The sequence below is a fragment of the Polyodon spathula genome, chromosome 14, assembly GCF_017654505.1.
Source record: "Polyodon spathula isolate WHYD16114869_AA chromosome 14, ASM1765450v1, whole genome shotgun sequence".
Lineage (NCBI taxonomy): Eukaryota > Metazoa > Chordata > Actinopteri > Acipenseriformes > Polyodontidae > Polyodon > Polyodon spathula.
In genome coordinates this window covers 24,761,226-24,779,927 of record NC_054547.1, presented here as the reverse complement: position 1 = coordinate 24,779,927, position 18,702 = coordinate 24,761,226, and the positions used below count along the sequence as shown (strand labels likewise).

At 41.6% G+C, this 18,702-nt stretch overlaps 2 protein-coding genes across 2 annotated transcripts in view; one reads left to right on the top strand and one right to left on the bottom strand.

The window, feature by feature from the left end:
• The window catches only part of aire (autoimmune regulator), a 31,539-nt gene extending 20,685 nt beyond the window's left edge, over positions 1–10,854 (bottom strand). Inside the window, exons 1-2 of the mRNA XM_041269911.1 lie at positions 10,806–10,854; positions 2,890–3,039 (exon numbers count right to left, since the gene is read on the bottom strand). Of these exons, the coding sequence (XP_041125845.1) occupies positions 2,890–3,039; positions 10,806–10,823 (168 nt within the window). The 5' untranslated portion in view covers positions 10,824–10,854. The remainder of the gene's footprint in view (positions 1–2,889; positions 3,040–10,805) is intronic.
• Positions 10,855–13,172: 2,318 nt separating this feature from the next.
• Positions 13,173–17,191, top strand: LOC121327272 (thymidylate kinase-like). The gene is made up of 5 exons (XM_041271209.1): positions 13,173–13,384; positions 14,689–14,797; positions 15,695–15,785; positions 15,914–16,111; positions 16,443–17,191. Exons 1-5 carry the CDS (start codon positions 13,255–13,257, stop codon positions 16,551–16,553), a joined length of 639 nt encoding a protein of 212 aa, XP_041127143.1. The 5' UTR covers positions 13,173–13,254; the 3' UTR covers positions 16,554–17,191.
• Positions 17,192–18,702: the final 1,511 nt, after the last annotated feature.

Genomic DNA, 18,702 nt, shown 5'->3' with positions numbered 1-18,702 from the left:
TCCTCTGCTGGTGGGGGGAAGTGCTACCAGCAGGCATTCATCCTCTGCTGGTGGAAAGGGACCCAGCAGGCATTCACCCTCTGCTGGTGGATGGGGACCCAGCAGGCAGTCATCCTCTGCTGGTGAAAAGGGACCCAGCAGGCATTCACCCTTTGCTGGTGGACGGGGACCCAGCAGGCATTTATCCTCTGCTGGTGGACGGGGACGCAGCAGGCATTTACCCTCTGCTGGTGGACAGGGACCCAGCAGGCATTTACCCTCTGCTGGTGGACAGGGACCCAGCAGGCATTCACCCTCTGCTGGTGGACAGGGACCCAGCAGGCATTCACCCTCTGCTGGTGGACAGGGGCCCAGCAGGCATTCACCCTCTGCTTGGTCCCTGTCCACCAGCAAGTGAGGGAGAGCCGCACCAGTCCCCTGTCTAACAAGGGTAGACTACACCCTGCTCCTGCTGCTCTGCTTCTGCCGATGGAGGTGACGGAGGCGTGTAGTCTCCTGGCGACGGAGGTGGGAGCAGGGTGTAGTCTACCCTTGTTAGACAGGGGACTGGTGCGGCTCTCCCTCACTTGCAGGGGACTGGTGCGGCTCTCCCTCCTGCTCTGGAGACAGCGGTGGGACCTCTCCCTCTGGCGCTGGAGATGGCTCCTCTCCCTCTGGAGGCAAAACCAGCAGGCATTCTTCCTCTGCTGGTGGAGACTTGGGCGGTGGACAATCTGCCTTCCTCTTCCCCTTTCCCCTTCTCTGCCTCCTCCTCACCTTCCTCTCCTGGGCCAGTTCCTCCTCTCCATACTGCGTAGATCATATGGCTAACGTGTGCCCATAAGCCCCACAGCCAGGGCATAACTCTGCCGCGAGGTTCTTTAAAAAAACCTCTCAGGTGATGTTGGGGGAAGACTGAGGAGACCCCTGCTCCTCCCTCTCCTAATGGGCAGGGCAGCGGACCACGTAGTGCTCACCTCCACAGATGGGGCATAGTTGGGGTAGCTGTCCGAGGGGGTACCAGGGGCAGTTGGTCCTAGAATGCCCAGGCTCAGCGCAGCAGTAACACCCGGGCTGCTGTTCCTCCGACTGGTGTTGTGGCTGCTGCCTTCTGCCCTTCTTTCCCATCTTTGTCTTTTTTTTTTTCCCACAAAAACACCTCTCCTGGTCTGACGCTTGGAGGTGCTGTTATCCCACGCAGGACACCACGTGTCACAAAGATGGCCGGAGTGGGTGGCGTCAGACCAGAGCCAGGAAATGAACAACAAGAGAGGTGGAGTTTGGTGGAGCTGAGCGAATGCTTTCGCTCAGCATTTAATAAATAAACAGAACAGAAAATAAAAATACAGGACACAGCACATTCGCCAAAACAAAAGAGACAAACAAAACGGACTATACAGACAAAACACGGTGAGCAGATATTTTAACTAACGACTATTATTACAATTATTACCTCTGTCTCCAATCCTGTTCTCCACTCATCGAATACACAACAACCCCGAGTAGGTGAAAACATGCTGCTTTTATGCAGCTGTACCGAGACTCAACTGCTAATCAATCATTCAATTGGAGTCGCGGTACAACTGCACGTGAATTAATTAAGTGCAATTCCCCGTGCTCACATATTATTACTTTTTACTTGCACGTGAAGTGCTGTGCAATCCTCGTGCCTAAATACAAATATACATTTTAAACACTGGTGTTACACAGACCCGTTTATATCCCATGTACCGATGACCATACACCAACATTAAAACACCACACACAACATTTGTCACACAATGTTACTGATATCTCATATTAGCTTGAACATATTTCCAAGAATATATCAGGCTATTATCAAAGGAATATTTCAAGAAATCTATTGCTTGTATTGCACTGATGATATTTCTGACAGATTGTGTTTAAAACAGTGGCCTCTCTTCCACTGTCTTTAAATGTATTAATATTTGTGGACACAATGGCCTGTTGTAAAGTAACATTCCTCTTGAAAGATCATCAACAGCATTTCATAGAACCTCACAAGTTTGCTTCTCTTTGGATCAGTGGCATGAGGAGTCTCCTCTCATGCAGCACACACATATATATAAAACACACTTAACCAACATGAACAACAGTTACTTAAACAAAACCATTTAATTCCTTTAAATCTTAAGACCAGTTTTTAATAATTACTTTTTTTACATTTGCATCATCGATATTTGCTCCATCTGTTGGGAACGGGTTGTCTGGACAACAATTGCTAGTTTCAGCTTTAGGTTTATCTTGTTTGTTTTCATTCAAACTTTCACTATTTGCAGTGTTTGCCTCATCATTAGTCGCTAGTGGCATATCATCAGGGTTGTCCGTGTTTTGACTGGAGCACGACGGTTGGTCGAGGTGTAACTCTGGCTGTTATGATGACGATGCTCGTTCCGAATCACAGGTAGCAGACCTAAATAGAGTTGTTATTTTCAGCAAATTGCTTTTAAGTATCTGCTGTCTCTCTCTTTATTCTGGCGCTTTTGAGCGCCACTCAAATACTTTCTTGCAGGCACTAGAATGCTTAGTACTTCGTAATTAAGTCTCTCACAACCTAAACTGAAAAATGTGAACTGAAAAAAATGCCTGTTAACACTCACTGGTTCTGCAGAATAACCACAAGATTTTAAACCAATTAAGATTGACAGATTGTCTTCCAATCTGAGGCCTCCTGTTACAGACATGGAGACACAGCCCCATGTAACGAGGGGCCCCCCACAGAGCGGGGTCTGCAGGGTCTTACATTACACCACTGCTTGGGATGCCTGCCTTACCGCTTTCAAATGAAAATATAGGCTTTTTTACTTTTACAGACGGCTGGGTTTTATATTGTGTACACATAGATTTGAAGTTGCCTAACATTTTAATTCAGTACAAGTGCGGCGGTACCTTAAAGAGCTGGTCTGTGATGATGTCATGATCAGTGAGGCCGTAGAGTAGTGGAAATGGGTCGTCAATCGCCATGGCGATTTCGGTGCGTGACATTCTGAGCAGGGTGCGCAGGTCAGGCTCCCCCGGCCGCTCTATGGTGCACATCACCTTAACAGAGAGAGAGAGCAAGAGTGAGAGAGAGAGAGACTGACTATTAGCACAGAGGGTAACAGCCATGTATTTGGACAGATCCCTGTACCACACACCCACCACAATACAGAGAAACAACCCTGACCGTGCTGTAAACAAGAATGGGAGAGAGTGCATCTCTGTGAAGCCCTGGGACTGTACATCGTTAATGGCAGGATCAGAGGGGACTCATTAGGGAGGTTCACTTACTGCTCAGCTCTTGGGACAAGTGTAGTCGACTATGTCATGACTGACATGGACCCCTCCTCTCTTAGTGCATTCACTGTCAGGCAACAAACCCCCCTGATGGACCACAATCAAATCACTGTGTTCCTGAAAAGAATTGGACAACCCAGGAACACGCACACACAGCCCTGTAAGCTGTACAACTTAAACCAGACATACAGATGGGCAGAAAACAGCCAACTTTACCAAATCAATTAGTTCCATCCAAATCACTAACCTTATTAATATTTTCAATATATCACAAGATCAACATAACAAGACAGGCGTAAATCTGGCCGTTGGATACATAAATGAAATATTCCAAAAAGCAACAATTAAGGCAAACCTCAAGTTAACAAGAAAAGAAATCAGAAACCCAAATCCAAAGAAATGGTTTGATGATGAATGCAAAACAACAAGGAAAACAACAATTATCTAATCAGAAACATCAGCAACCACACAACCCAGATTTACACCTGCAGTACTATGAAACCTTGAAACAATATAAACACCCCCTCAAACAGACAAAATAAAAACACACCCACAAAATTCTCACTGAAATTGAAGAATCCATTGATCAAAATCAGTTCTGGGAAATGTGGAATAATCTAAATACAACAAAACCGCAGGAATTGGCTATACAAAATGGAGCTATTTCGAAAGATTACTATGAAAACCTCTATAAAGAAATTCCCCAAAAATATTTAAAATTGGAACAAAAATTAATTCAGGAGAAATTAAAAATGCTCGTCATCAATTAAAAACAACCAAAACCCACAAAACACCCCAATCACCCTGCAAGAGTTAACAGAGAAGCTCCAAACACTTAAATGCAGAAAAGCCTGCGGCCCTGACAGCATCAGGAATGAGATGCTCAAATACAGCAACTCTGAGCTGGAGAAGGCCTTGCTTAAATAATTCAACCTGGTACTGAGTTCAGGCTGTTTCCCTGTAATCTGGAACCAAGGGCTTGTATCCCCAATTTACAGGAATGGAGACAAATTCGACTCCAACAACTGCTGGGGCATCTGTATGAGCAGTAATCTGGGGAAGGTATTCTGCAGTATTCTAAATGTCCGAATACTGGCCTTCCTTATTTTCCGAACACAATGTCCTGAGTAAGAGTCAGATTGGGTTTCTACCAAAACACCGGACTACTGACCATATTTACACCCTACACACCCTTATTAATAAACACGTCCACCAAAAAAATAAGGGCAAGTCTTTGCATGCTTCATTGATTTTGGCACAAGGGTTTATATTATAAAATTCTCAGGGGCAGGTTTGTCAATTTTGTGGCCCCAATCAAAGCTCAATTTAGGGGCCCCTCCTCCTCTACCTGTCATGACCATTTAGTTACCACACACACACACACCAGTGTCTGCCACAAGCCTATGTCATTATAAGGGTGGGCTACAGTACCGACAGTGCATTTGAACTAAAGTGTTCTCTTATAAGTTAAAATAGGAGCGTGAAAGAGATTTTCTTACTTTCTAGTAGCTCTTGCTGCAATTAGAATCTAACCACCCTGGCTTTGGCTTCAGCAAAAGCTTTGATTACACTGTGTAACACAATTTTTGTTTCTGGGTAGTAAGTGTTATTTCCTGATTGCTTATGCCTCAAAAGTATAGAAAATGGCTATTATTCCCCACAAACTTTGCTTTTGTGACCAGGACAGTGATATTTTGAAATTTACCTATTTCCAATGAGAAAACGGGCGAATTTATGTCTTTCCGTTCACATAAAGTCAGAAAAAAACAACATATGAATCCAAATTAACATGTATTTATACTAAAGTAATACAAAAATGACTACAAAAAATTTAGAAGCGAGTAGTTTTTCGGGATTTACGATTATACTGTAAATCACTTTCACCAATCAGCCCCCAAATGTAGTCTCCCATCATGTTCTCGTTATACTGTCCTTAGTAGCGGCGTTCAAAGTCCAGTATATCCTGGAGGAAGCGCTCGCCTTGCTCCTCCGAGTACGGTCCCATGTTCTCCTTGAATTTATCAAGATGAGCATCAAGGATATGGACTTTGAGGGATATCCTACAGCCCATTGTGCCGTAGTTCTTCACCAGAGTCTCAACCAGCTCCACATAGTTTTCGGCCTTGTGATTGCCCAGGAAGCCCCGAACCACTGCGACAAAGCTGTTCCAAGCCGCTTTCTCCTTACTAGTGAGCTTCTTGGGGAATTCATTGCACTCCACGATCTTCTTTATCTGTGGTCCAACAAAGACACCAGCTTTGACCTTTGCCTCAGACAGCTTAGGGATGAAGTCTTGAAGGTACTTGAAGGCTGCCGACTCCTTATCTAGAGCTCTGACAAATTGTTTCATAAGGCCCAATTTGATGTGCAGTGGTGGCATCAGCACCTTCCGTGGGTTCACCAGTGGCTTCCACTTGACGTTGTTCCTCCCCACAGAGAACTCGGTCCGCTGTGGCCAGTCCCGCCTGTGGTAGTGCGCCTTGGTGTCCCTGCTATCCCAGAAGCAAAGATAGCAGGGAAACTTGGTAAAACCGCCTTGGAGACCCATCAGGAATGCCACCATTGCAGCCTCTTGATGCCGTCTCAGAAAAATGCAGATATGTATCCACTTAGGCAGCTGGAACTAAACTGAACTGGTGGGCTTAAGGCCCCTGTATTTATACTACTATTTATATTACTGGAAAGTTCTAGAAGTTACTCCAAGTTTACTCAGCACTGAATCTATCTGGAATGTTCTGGAAAATAGGTAAATTTCAAAATATCACTGTCCTGGTCACAAAAGCAAAGTTTGTGGGGAATAATAGCCATTTTCTATACTTTTGAGGCATAAGCAATTAGGAAATAACACTTACTACCCAGGAACCAAAAAAAAAAAAAAAATTGTTACACTGTGTTATAACATGACCTCCTGTCACAGAGACGGCCGAAGTGGGCGGCATCAGAATCAGGAAGGAATGAAATACACAGACAGGACAGATGAATGTGAAATGATGATGGCGCTTGCTTGCGCCGGTTTATTGAAAATAAAAGAGTTTAACAAACAACCAGAAACAGGACACGGCAGTCTACGCCAAAATAAAAGAGACAAACAAAAACGGACTATACTTAACAAAACGGCACACGGACAGACACACTGACAAACACGGTGAGTTGATAAGTTAACAAATATCGTGCTGGTCTCACCAGCACGCAATAGCAATTGTAAACGATTTCTCCTCCTCTCTCTCCCGTTCTCCACTCACCGAATACCGGTGGGTTTTGTTTTGTTTTTATGCAGCTGTACCAAAACTCGACTGCTAATCAATCATTCAATTGGAGTCTCGGTGCAACTGCACGTGAATTAATAAAGTGCAATTCCCTGTGCTCACATATTATTACTTTTTACTTGCACGTGAAGTGCTGTGCAATCCTCGTGCCTAAATACAAATATACATTTTAAACACTCGTGTTACACAAACCCGTTTATATCCCGTGTACCAATGACTATTGTAAGATAGCAGGGAGGGGGTTAAAATTCCTCCCTGCTAAAACCATGTGAAAATGCACTGTGGGTGAACTGGGCTAAGGGTTTGAATTGTTTAGTTATCCCCTGCACCTGTTGGTAATTGCAAATTAGAGCCAGGTGCAGGGTATTTAAGAGAGGCAGCCAGTTTGCTTATGGCTGCTGAGTGAAGAGCGAGACTGCGTGTGTGTCCAGTCATATTGAAGCGAGTGCTGAGAGAAGTCCGTGTGAGTTTGTATTCGCTGTTTGTGTCAGGTAAACTGCTTAGCCGTCCTGAGTGCTTAGTTAGGTTCCCGTTAATGTTAGAGCTCCAAGAGCGAGCTAGGTGTTTGTTTCTGTTTTGTTTGTTTTTATTTGTGTTTATTAAAAATAGCGCGTAAGCGCTTCAAAATCCATTTCCGTGTCCTGGGTCTGCTTTTAAAGGTGCTTTTAGTGGTGCAATCTTTCACACTATATAACAACATATAACATCTAATTACTTAGATAATCACATATTATTACTTTTTACTTGCACGTGAAGTGCTGTGCAATCCTCCTGCTTAAATACAAATATACATTTTAAACACTCTTGTTACACAGATCCGTTTATATCCCATGTACCAATGACTATACACCAACATTAAACACACAACATAACAGAAAATATACACGGGTGGGCACTTCATCACACCTCCATATTCAAGGATCTCTGGACTCTTTGCTCAATAGAGATCATTGCTAAACCATTCAGTCTTTCCTGGGACATGGTTGACTGCAAGTATGTTTTAATCAGCTTCAAGGAGGAGAAACTCCTCTCAGCTGAGGCCACAGTGATGGGCAAAGTCAAGATTAAACACAGGGCAATGCTCAAATTGCCATACAGCTCCAACAGATTCTCCTTGTAGATGTAATCCAGCATTTCTGCTAGAAAAGAAATGTGACCTGGAAAAACAATGACAGCTGCCCTCACTTCAAGGACCAAGTCCTGGCTGTCAATGTCCCATAGTGTCTGTGTGTCTGTGTGTCCGTGTGTCTGGTGTGTCTTCCTGAACGGCTTTCTTCATTTTATCTGCTGAACATAAAAATTGGTCCACCTGTGTGAACCTCTCACTGACACTATTCAGTGCTATATCAACCAGGGGAAGGAAAAAATCTTGCTATAGCACTGTTCTGGTGTGAACTGAGTTTCCTCTGTGCCCTCATAGAGGAGCTGGCAAGTTGTTGTTCTCTGTCTCTCCACTGGGAATGTAATGTCTATCTACATTTTCTCAGCTATTTCTCTGATATAATTAAATCAATGTATTTGGAAAACAAGTGCAGAATAAAAATTGACAACAAAAGAACTTCTCACGAGGACATGGAGTGAGATAGGGCTGCAGCCTGAGTCCAACGCTGTTCAATATTTACATCAATGGGTTAGAGGTGATGTTAGAACAGTCTGCAGCTCCTGGCCTCACTATCCTTGACAAGGAAGTCAAATTAATGCTCTATGCAGATGACCTGGTCCTGGTGCCACCCACTGAACAGGGGCTGCACCAGAGCCTGGCTCTGCTGGAGCAGTTCTGTCAGACCTGGGCCCTGGCAGTGAATTTGAAAAAAAAAACAAAATCATGATTTTCCAAAAAAAGGCCAGATCTCAGGAAAACAGATACCACTTTACTCTAGGCAACACCGCCCTATAACATACATTGAATTACAGTTACCTCGGAATAACACTCAATGCATCAGGGAGCTTTTGCCTGGCAGTGAATGCATTAAAAGAAAAAAAAGCTTGCAGAGTTTTCTATGCCATCAAAAGAAGGCTATAAAAATAAATATACCCATCAGAATCTGGTCCAAAATTTTTGACAGCGTCATCCAGCCCTTTGCGTTCTATGGAAGTGAGGTATGGGGTCCACTCAGTCAGCAGAACTACACAAAATGGAACAAGCATCTTGCAGAAACCCTGTATGCAGAATTCTGCAAAAATATATTACAAGTACAGAGGAAAACACCTAATCATGCATGCAGGGCTGAATTAGGTGGTTACCCACTGCTCATCCACATCCAAAAAAGAGCACTCAAATTCTGGATGCATCTCCGCACAAGCCCCCCAGACTCCCTCCAGTACAAGGTCCTGCAAACCTAAGAGCTCAGCCCAGAAGAGTCCCCTCAGTCAGCTGGCCCTGAAGCTCACTGCACTGACCCCCACTAACACCAACCAGCTTCAGGTCAGCACTGCTAACTAGCTGCCAATCAGAGTCAGCCAAATTATAAAACAAAACAAAGTATCTTATCTGGAACATTGGGACAATGAAACTAAATCCCAAAATAAACTTGATTGCTATCGGGCCCAAAACAGAAAGTACGCCCTTGCAGAGTATTTCTTCACTGTCAGAGATACAAGGCAGAGGCAGATCAGTGACCACAGCCTGGCCATAGAAAAAAGGCAGACACAGACATACCTGGCTGCCCAGAGAGAACAGGCTCTGAGGTCACTCCGAGACAGGAGAGGTCGAGACAGAGATACACTTGCTCCTACACTGCAACAAATACAACCAAACGAGGAAAAATTATTTTGAAAAATGTTCACTATCCCTCCCCCATTTCCCAAAAATGACCAGCCCAGAAAAACTATTGGTCCTCCCGGGGGAGGGACACACAGCCCTGCTGGCTGCCCAGTTAGTGGCCGCCTGTCACAGCCTAAGGGACTCTGGGGGAGCACTCCGCACTAAGGCACCACTGGGGTTCATATTCTGTAAACTACTATTCATTTTATTACTATTATAAATCTCACTGAACTGTTATTATTGATATTATTATTTACTGTTACTGTAAATATTATTTCCGTTACCATTTAATTACCATGGACATATTATAGCTTTATTTATTTTAATCTGTATTTTTCCATACTTTTTATTTTTATTTTATTTTTATTGTATCTCATTTTTTTTTTTTAGTATGTTATGTTGTTACACTTGTTGTGCACTGTAATTGCATTGGCAATATTGCTGATGTAAGTCATGCCAATAAAGCACAGTTGAATTTGAATTAGAGAGAGAGAGGAATCATTCCATGACACTTCACAAATAGGTCACAACAAATCAATTAGAATTTATAGCCAACAACATTTGTTATTTTTATGCACAATGAAATGAAAAAATGAGCACAATGAAAAGGTCACTTTTCTGTTTGTTTTTTTATTTTTCTTTTGCAGATTTTATCCTTTTCTGTTTTAATTTGATCACTGATGCAAGCACATCAAGGCTAAAACCAAATCAGAAGTACTGAACAAGCAACAGGCTGTATAGCACACAACGCGCCCCAGATATCAAGGTGGGAAGCGTAGCATTTTGGTAGAAGACTGTGGTAACACTCAGCAGACATGAATGAAGCTGAATGTCTCATAAATGTTTGTTTAAAAACCAAGCACTAAACTTGTGTGAATCCTGTGTAATTAGCTAGAGCAGAGCAGAGAGTGGGGGGGAGGGACTATGATATATATATATATATATATATATATATATATATATATATATATATATATATATAATGATGTATAATGAATGTAAAATGATTTATCTTAGAAAACAGACTAGACATGTGCATTGTAGACATCATTTGAATACCCTGGAGTGTGTTACTGCACTTTGAAAAATTGTGCCAACCACAATATCCCTCCCTCCCTTTATCAAAGTGATTTGATTGACAAGTGAATCATGGAATGGTTCTAAAGGTTCCAAGCTGTGTTGCTATGGTGACATATCTGGATATGTTGGAACACTTGCTAGCCAATGAAATTGTTCCCTTGCCATTTTATAAGAATTCATAACTGGTCTACAATTTTAAGATTCTAATTTGTTAATCAAATTGAATTTTAACATTCTAATTAGTTAATCAAATAAAAGCTTTTTTCTGCAATTTAAATTAGTTAATAAATAAAGCTTACCCAAACCCCCCCACTCCATATATCCAAATAGTTTATCCTTAAAATAAAGTTTATAATGTGATTTGAGGAATCATACAGTAAAAGAAAGTCATGCAAACTGTTACACTCAGATAAACTAACCTTCAGTTTTGATGACATCAAACTAGACGACAGTGCACCCAGCAGTCTGCAGCCCTGGCTCTTTTATCTGAGTCTGTATATCAGACTGTGTCTATATATGAGAAGAGAGAATTTACTCCAGTCAATCTGATTGGCTAGTGCCTTCTAAACTTCTGTTATTCTGATAATAAGGAAAGACTGATCTTGTTACAGTAGCCACAGAAACCAATTACTGTGTCTCTGTTATTGTATTGTGTTTTATCACAGATTTACATCTGCCTCAGCTGACGTATCCATTGTTTTTGTTCTCTTCCAGTATAGGCTTGGCTGTGATGGTGATGGTAAAAAGTCTACCTGATGCTAAGAGTGCTCAAACCTATATATACACCTTAAGTACAGTTGACTTAGCGTTATGATCAGCGATGTTTATTTTGGTTTGGATTGACAAGTATTTCAATTAACAAAATTGCCATGCAAATTTATGGTGGTAAGACTTTCAGAAGGGTCATTTTAGTGACCTTTGATTTCTGGGGGTCCAGACTCAAACGTATTTCAGTCACTGAAGTAATCTGTCAAGAGCACCGCCTGCTCTAGGTGAAAAGTCAGTGAAAGTGCTTTAGCACCAGGTTTCTGATTATATTTCAGTGGAACTGCTTGTCTTTTAGTTTCGGTGTCTAATTTGACTCCAAAATGTTCTCATTGTTCTTCAATGGCCTTGTGCAAGTCTGGGCGTAACGAGTGGCTTGGAAGGATCTGAAGGGAGCACAGGATATTAGTGTGACACTATACCCCAGCTGAGTGGCGCACCAGCGCTCATTAGTGCAGCCTGTCTGGAAAGTACACAATTCCTCCAGCGGTCTGAACACACTGCTCCACCAGTTTTGAACAATGTATTCTCTACCTCGCCCCCTGGTGTCATCTTCCACAGAACAATATGATGTGCTGGTCTGAGTGTCTGGGGATGAAATCCCCTCAGGATATAGCGGACGGTCATACGCCCGTATGTATGTTTGTCACACTTAAACATTATTGCAAATAGCTAGAGAAATAATTGCCACGGAACTTGGAATTTAAATTATTTAGCATAAGTTATTAAGAATATGTGATTCCCTGGATATATGGTGGTCTGTATGTCACACCACATTTTTGCATTTAACCGAAGAAGCGCTTATCAAAATGTAATGAAACTTGGTAATAATAATACGTTACTGAGAGCATCACGTTCTGGGTTATATGGAGGTGTACCTGTCTGTTCATCCACATCTGTATGCCACACTTACATTTTTGCATATCTTTGAAAATCCTTTGTCAAATTGTGATTAAACACTGAATTGCGAATTCGTATTCTTTATTCTGTAATACTGTTGATATATGTCATGGGGATGTTTGCTCACATATTGGGGAAGTAGTCTCCTGCTGTGTAATCATGCTGTATATTTCTGTGGGGAACAGCAGGAAATAAATGTATTCATCTTGTTGAAGAGTAATGTTCATGTCAAAAGGTCAAGCTGGAACAAAAGACAAAAGCATGTGTTATGTAAATATTGTAGCGAAGCGCATCACACAGGGCGAGACAATCCACACACAGGTGGAGAGCGGGGCCGAACCCAGGACCTCTCGCACTGAGACATAACACCGATACAGCGTACAAAAGAGCCGGCTCCTTTGGAAGAAATGTATATCGGGGCTTATGTCTTATGAAGCTACACTATATTGAAGTAGCTCGAATGCATTGTCTTCATTTAAAACGCTCATGGCATGAATTACCGAAACAATTATTACAAAGGGACTCATAAAGCTAGGTTAATTTTTGTTTTCTGGCGAGTGTCGTTTTATAGGTTAAAGCATATGTAAAGTATCATCCAAAAACATATTTAAAAAACATAAATGACTTTAACCAGTGCGTCAGCATCAGTCCCACTGTGAGAACCAAATTACAAAAAGTTACCATATACCTCAAACAATCGAGTCAATGTTAATTCATTTGTAATTCCAATTTAATCTATAAAAACAATAAAACGAGTTATAAAGAAAATGAGGACCAAGCTACATTTAGATTTACATTTAGTTTTACTGCTGTGTCCCGTTACTCAGGAATCAGCGAATAAAATGGCTGTATCATGTCTTCTTTGTTTAAATGTCGCTATATATTTGTTTACATGTCATTTTGTAATTGTTTGTCGTGTTTTGCACTTCTGGACCACTGTAGTACATACGTAGTAAAGGATTCACTATACTATAAGACATTGTTCTGTGTAAAGTTAAAGAGCTGAATAACTGCTGTACAAAAACAGCCTCTCATAGTCTAGTAACGCCCCCAGTCCATGCTTCTTTCTGGCTGATTCAATGATGTGTTCGCTTTCACAAAAAAAAAACGCGGGAGGTGCTGGCAACCCCGGATGGACAGACATTTGTATTTGTGCGTGGTTAGCATTGAGTCTTCCAGTGTTAACATTTATTTTCCCGTGGAATGGCGTGCCGGAGAGGAGCGTTGATAGTTCTGGAAGGCGTGGATCGTGCAGGGAAAACCACACAGTGCAAAAAGCTTGTGCAGGCACTGCAGCAGCGCGGACAGCGGGCTGAGATGCTCAGGTTCCCTGGTGGGTGTCAATTCAGATGCTTCTTATACTAACAAAAGTCGGGCCTTATGCTTGTTTTGTTTGCGTTTGCACAGTAAAGAAACTGGCCTTGTCCTGAATTGATGCACTTAAAAACTCTTTTTTTTTGCATGGACATGGGAATATCGTATTTATTTAAACTTCCGTTGTCGTGCATGATATTTAAAATAACCACCACTCAAATCATTATGCACAGATAAGCGAGTACTGCTATATTTGTAACCCGGCATACAGTTGAATTTACACGAACAGACTCTATGTAGCGACATCTACTGCACTGATAGACTCACTTTATTATTATTATTATTATTATTATTATTATTATTATTATTTTTAACTTGGCTAATTTATGTTGTTGTCAGTAAGTTTAGTCGAGACAGACGCCTTACTTGCAACGTCACTAGAAAAGAGATGCGCACGTTAAAAACTGTGTTATGATTGGAAATCAGATTACTTGCCTTGCATAAGTTTTATTATTTATTTTTACACTAGTTGGACGATGTATTCATTGTTAACTTTCAGAAAAACTAGTAACGCTGTAGTAAATATTTTAAAAAATTGCAGTAGGTGTTGCAAAACCATAGTTCCTGCAGGCAGGGGGTTCTCGCAAGCGGAGGTGGGATGCGAACCCAGTAACTCTACTTCTGAAGCATAGCTTTGATACCGCTGTACACAAACGGAGACTGACTTGGGGGGCAGATATCGGCTTATGTGTTCATTTTTAGATTCCGGTGGATGTCCGCCCCCCCCCCCGCCCCCGCCCCCCCCCGCCCCCGCCCCCCCCCCCGCCCCGCCCCCCCCCGCCCCCGCCCCCCCCCGCCCCCTGCCAGCCTCAAGGCCACCCTCGGACTTGCTCACCAGGCTACAGGTTCCAAGTGCATGCTGGGGTATCTGCGTCCACTGACACCAGTGTAACGAACCGCGGTTCTTGCAGACAGGCTTCTCCAGGCGCTTGTGAGGAGCCCCTGCCTGCGGGAACCGTGGTTCGCCACAATATATTTTTCATATAAGTAGGTTATAAGCCCATATTGATCCTATCAACAGTTTCCTACAAAATAATATCTATAACAAAAACACATGTTTTTACATTGAGACATTGTTAACTTATTTTATATTTAAGCATATGTACTTCAGTTTTTAGACACAGGAGTTCTTCCTGACATAGGCAGTAGGAAAGCTTTCAAGTCCTGTCCTTCAGAGGCAGTGTTCCAGTCCCACAGCTCTCACAGACTGGCGCTGAATTTCCAGGGTCATGATGACCGTAACACCTTACACTGTTTGTTCAGACAGGACCACAGAAATTGGGCAGCTGATAAACTCCTACCTGGAGAAAAAGAGCGACCTGGAAGACCACACCATCCACCTTCTGTTCTCTGCAAACCGCTGGGAGCAAGTGTAAGAGCCCCCTTTCTGCCTGTCTTTGCTTCTTGAAAGGCAATCCCAAAACTGTGCAGCATTTTTTTTTTTTGTAGTAAAATAAACACAGTGCTGCTACTTTATTCTGCTGTAGTTGGGAGCCATAGGTAAGGAACTGGCATTTGATCTTTACATTTTTCATATATAGAAATTGGCCCCTTATATATATATATATGGGACATATTTTAACTATTTTAGTCTGTAATCCATATATTTATGTTATGTTAAATGTATGGTGCACTATATATTTTCATTAGTCTGTAATCCATATAAAATAAATATATGGATTACACACTAAAATATATTTTATATATATATGCCATATGTTTTAAATATTAAAAAGGGGGCAATTTCTATATATGAAAAGTACAATGATCATACTTTTCTACCATATATTAAAAATATGTTTGTTCCATAAGGGAGTGGAATCTCCCATGCAATTTTAGATGGAAGCAAGGAATTTGAGCAATGAGAATTCAGACTGGCTAGAATAAAATGCCTATGATCTGGAAACGACACAGCATTATATTTGTGGTAAAGTGTAAAGACTTATTTTGTATAGTTTAAGTCAACCCAGTGTAGGGAAAAATACTGTAAAGGTATTAATGTTATTTAATATATGTAGTGCAACAAAAAAGTACAAGGTTTAGTATTTACTGCACCTTTAGGAAATGGAGAGTTTTACAGTAATTGACCGACCTTTCAGTTTGACCTTAGCCCTGTATTATTTCTTGTTCATATCTTGGGGAATTGTAACACTGGTAATGTATTAGGCCTTGTCTTGAGTCATGAAAATGAAGAATTATGTGGACAGCAATTCATAATAAAAGTACTGTAGCTGTCTCTGACCTGGTCACTATGTGGTTCTCTCCCTAGACCTCTGATTAAAGAAAAACTGGAGCAGGGCGTGCATCTCATAGTGGACAGATACGCATTTTCAGGGGTGGCTTTCACAAGTGCCAAGCCGGTAAGTGTATCGAGGAGTGCTGTGTACCCACGGGGCTGCCACCCTGTACAGATATTACATACTGTAATTGATAACTACTGTGCTACTGAATAGTTCTGTGTGGTGTGATCAGTGTCTCTGCTCTGAAGGGGTTCAGTCTGGACTGGTGTAAATTCCCAGATGTGGGTCTCCCGAAGCCGGATCTGGTTCTCTTCCTGCAGCTCAGCCCCAGGGAGGCGGCGCAGCGTGGGCATTTTGGCGCAGAGCGCTACGAGAACACCGACTTCCAGAAGGCAGTGCAGGCGCGCTTCCAGCAGCTCATGAGGGACCGCAGCGTCAAGTGGGAGGTGAGGAGCCTCATTCACATCTGGAGGGGCAACGACTAAATATAGTTGAGATTCTATTATAGAGAAGAGGCTGGCCACTGCACAGGAGAGACAGGCTCTTCAGCAGGAGTGGTTATAGAACCTCGCCTCACTGACAAGGGGTTAGCATCCGTAACGACACTGCTTGGTATATTGCATCGTTTTTATAAAAATAAAACCCAATGCACTTGTCAGTGCAAGGTAGAATTTTCCAGCTGGGTATACTAAGGGCAAAGCTCCCCCCTCTCTCATGACTGAAGTTTGACAAAACCAGTAAAGGTGGTAACAGCTGTATCATGATTTCTATCGGCAGGTGATTGACGCGTGCAAGAGCATAGAAGATTTGCACAAGGAGATCAAGTCTCGCAGCGAAGCCGTCATGGACACTGCCGCATACCAGCCTATCGGAGAGCTGTGGAAATAAGGCTGAGCCAATCCCGGACAGCATTTTAAAGTTTCAAAAACATTTTGATTACTTTCAGCATACTAACTAATAGGTCATTTTACAGTAGTGCATCTAAATACAGCTGCTGCAGAGATCAATAAAGTGCATGGAAATCCCTTTAAGAGTATGTCAAACCAGGTGGGAGGGAGGGCATGGTTGCTTAAGCAGGTTTGCAGGGAGCTTGCACCAATAGGAGAGAAGTTCTTTCCCAGAGGACCTGTTTAGATTAGCTGTACCAGTATCAATAAAAAAAGATAACCGGAATTTGTTGGGTTTTCTAAAAATTGTTAGACTGCAGTGTCTGTCTGTAACACAAAGGGATATTGGTCTGTTGTAAATTACTTTAATATATAACCTTTGTCTGATTCACTGTTCAGATATAATGTGTTGTTTCCAGGATCTTAACTGCAAACTTTGGATCATATTCTGGGTAGAGGGCAATGGGTGGGGGGTGTCTGAGTGGAGTATAAGAAATTATAGTGGTTGGGAAAACACCTAGTAAACAAATACCGGTAAGTATAAAATGTTTAGTATGCGTACAGAAGTACATACAGTAGGTAATCGCTGTGGTATCTGTTAGGTTGGTACATTCCATGTTGCTGTCACCATGCTTTGTTACCACTGGGTTTCTTTTTTTTTTTTTTTTTTTTTTTTTACATTCTGTACGCAGGTTTAATTTGATGATAACCCCATCGTTGTTTCTTTTTTCAGGATCATTTGGGGCAGCCCAACCAATACGTGCCCATTTTACTGAGGTCCCTTTTAAAACGTCCAACAGTCCTAACCTCCCTGAAAATTTTGTTTTGCTTTTTATTGATATGTAAAGGTTACTTTTCTTATAGCTCTTCTCTTCAGTTGGGACACATAAATAATATGAAAACTCACTGTTTACAACTTACCAGTTTAGATAACTGAAAGAACATGAAACTGTTAAGTGTATGCTTAAACATGTAAATCAGATACTGTTATTTGATCGCAAGTATGTTAGTATTCACATGTTATTCTAAACCAGATAGTGGTCTGGAATTTGAAGACACTATGATGCCTTTTCAAAATACTATTTTTTAACATGTACGTTTAAGCACACAGGGTAACTTGAAGGTTTATTAACTGGTACAGTACTTTGAAAGTGAATCTTCAGTTGTATGTAGGAACAGTACAATCGGTTGAACAGCATTCTGCAAGATTGTTGTTGAACAGTCACTTGAATAAGTCAGTCAGTTGAAAGTATTTGAATAAAAATGTAAACACTTTCTAAAAATATGACAGATGTAACTGAACTTGGAAATGTGAAAATCTATAAAAACCGTTACTGTCTTTGGGCAAAGAGAACATCTTAGAAATGTAATAATAAATGTAAACTGTGTTTTGAGAAGACAGATACTGCTAAGAACATGAGCACAAAACTTAGGAGCGAGAGCAGGCCATTCAGCCCATCTAAGCTTGTCCTGTTCCTAATAACGGATTGATCGAGGAACTTTTTCCAGTTGGGTCTTAAAGAAGCCAAGTGCTTCTGCCTCAACAGCATGACTAAGTAACCCATTTCATACCCTCACTATTCTCTGTGCGAAGAAGTGTCTCCTTCCCTCTGTCCTAAGTCTATCTCCAGTTATTGCCTTCTAAACTGTTTTCTATTTCAGATGTGTGTTAATGAGTGAGCTGATTCACCAAGTCATAACTCAAAACTTTTGTTTTCTAGGAAAGACAAAATACTGGGGGCAGGTCATTATTCACTAATACTGTATATTGGTATCCATGAAGATAGCATTGTGTCTTCATTGGAAAATATTTATAGTCAAAATGTTTGACAGTGAAATTTTCTTTTGGTATTTCTAAATTCTTCAGAAGGTAGAAGATTTTAAAAAGCAAGATGTCCTACAAGTGCTGTCCATTTATTACCAAGACAGAATGACTGGGTGGGATGTTTGTTCATAATTTTACCGCAACAAGGGAATGATTATCTATACAGGGCTGCCAACATATTTATAAACACGGCAATAAATTAATGCCCATCCTGTGGCTGGATATTCCAAGAGAATTGATACAGTGGATTACTGCTAGATGGCTTGCTCATGCTGTGTTATGTAAAGTAATTGTAGCTAACAAAATTGTTACTTAAAAGTTCCAC

What these genes read in the sequence shown, in the direction of transcription:
- LOC121327272 (XM_041271209.1), top strand. Translation starts at nt 13,255, where the DNA reads ATGGCGTGCCGGAGAGGAGCGTTGATAGTTCTGGAAGGCGTGGATCGT. An exon ending in TGAGATGCTCAGGTTCCCTG is followed by an intron (nt 13,385 to 14,688) that starts GTGGGTGTCAAT and finishes CTGTTTGTTCAG; the next exon opens with ACAGGACCACAGAAATTGGG. An exon ending in CTTTCACAAGTGCCAAGCCG is followed by an intron (nt 15,786 to 15,913) that starts GTAAGTGTATCG and finishes TCTGCTCTGAAG; the next exon opens with GGGTTCAGTCTGGACTGGTG.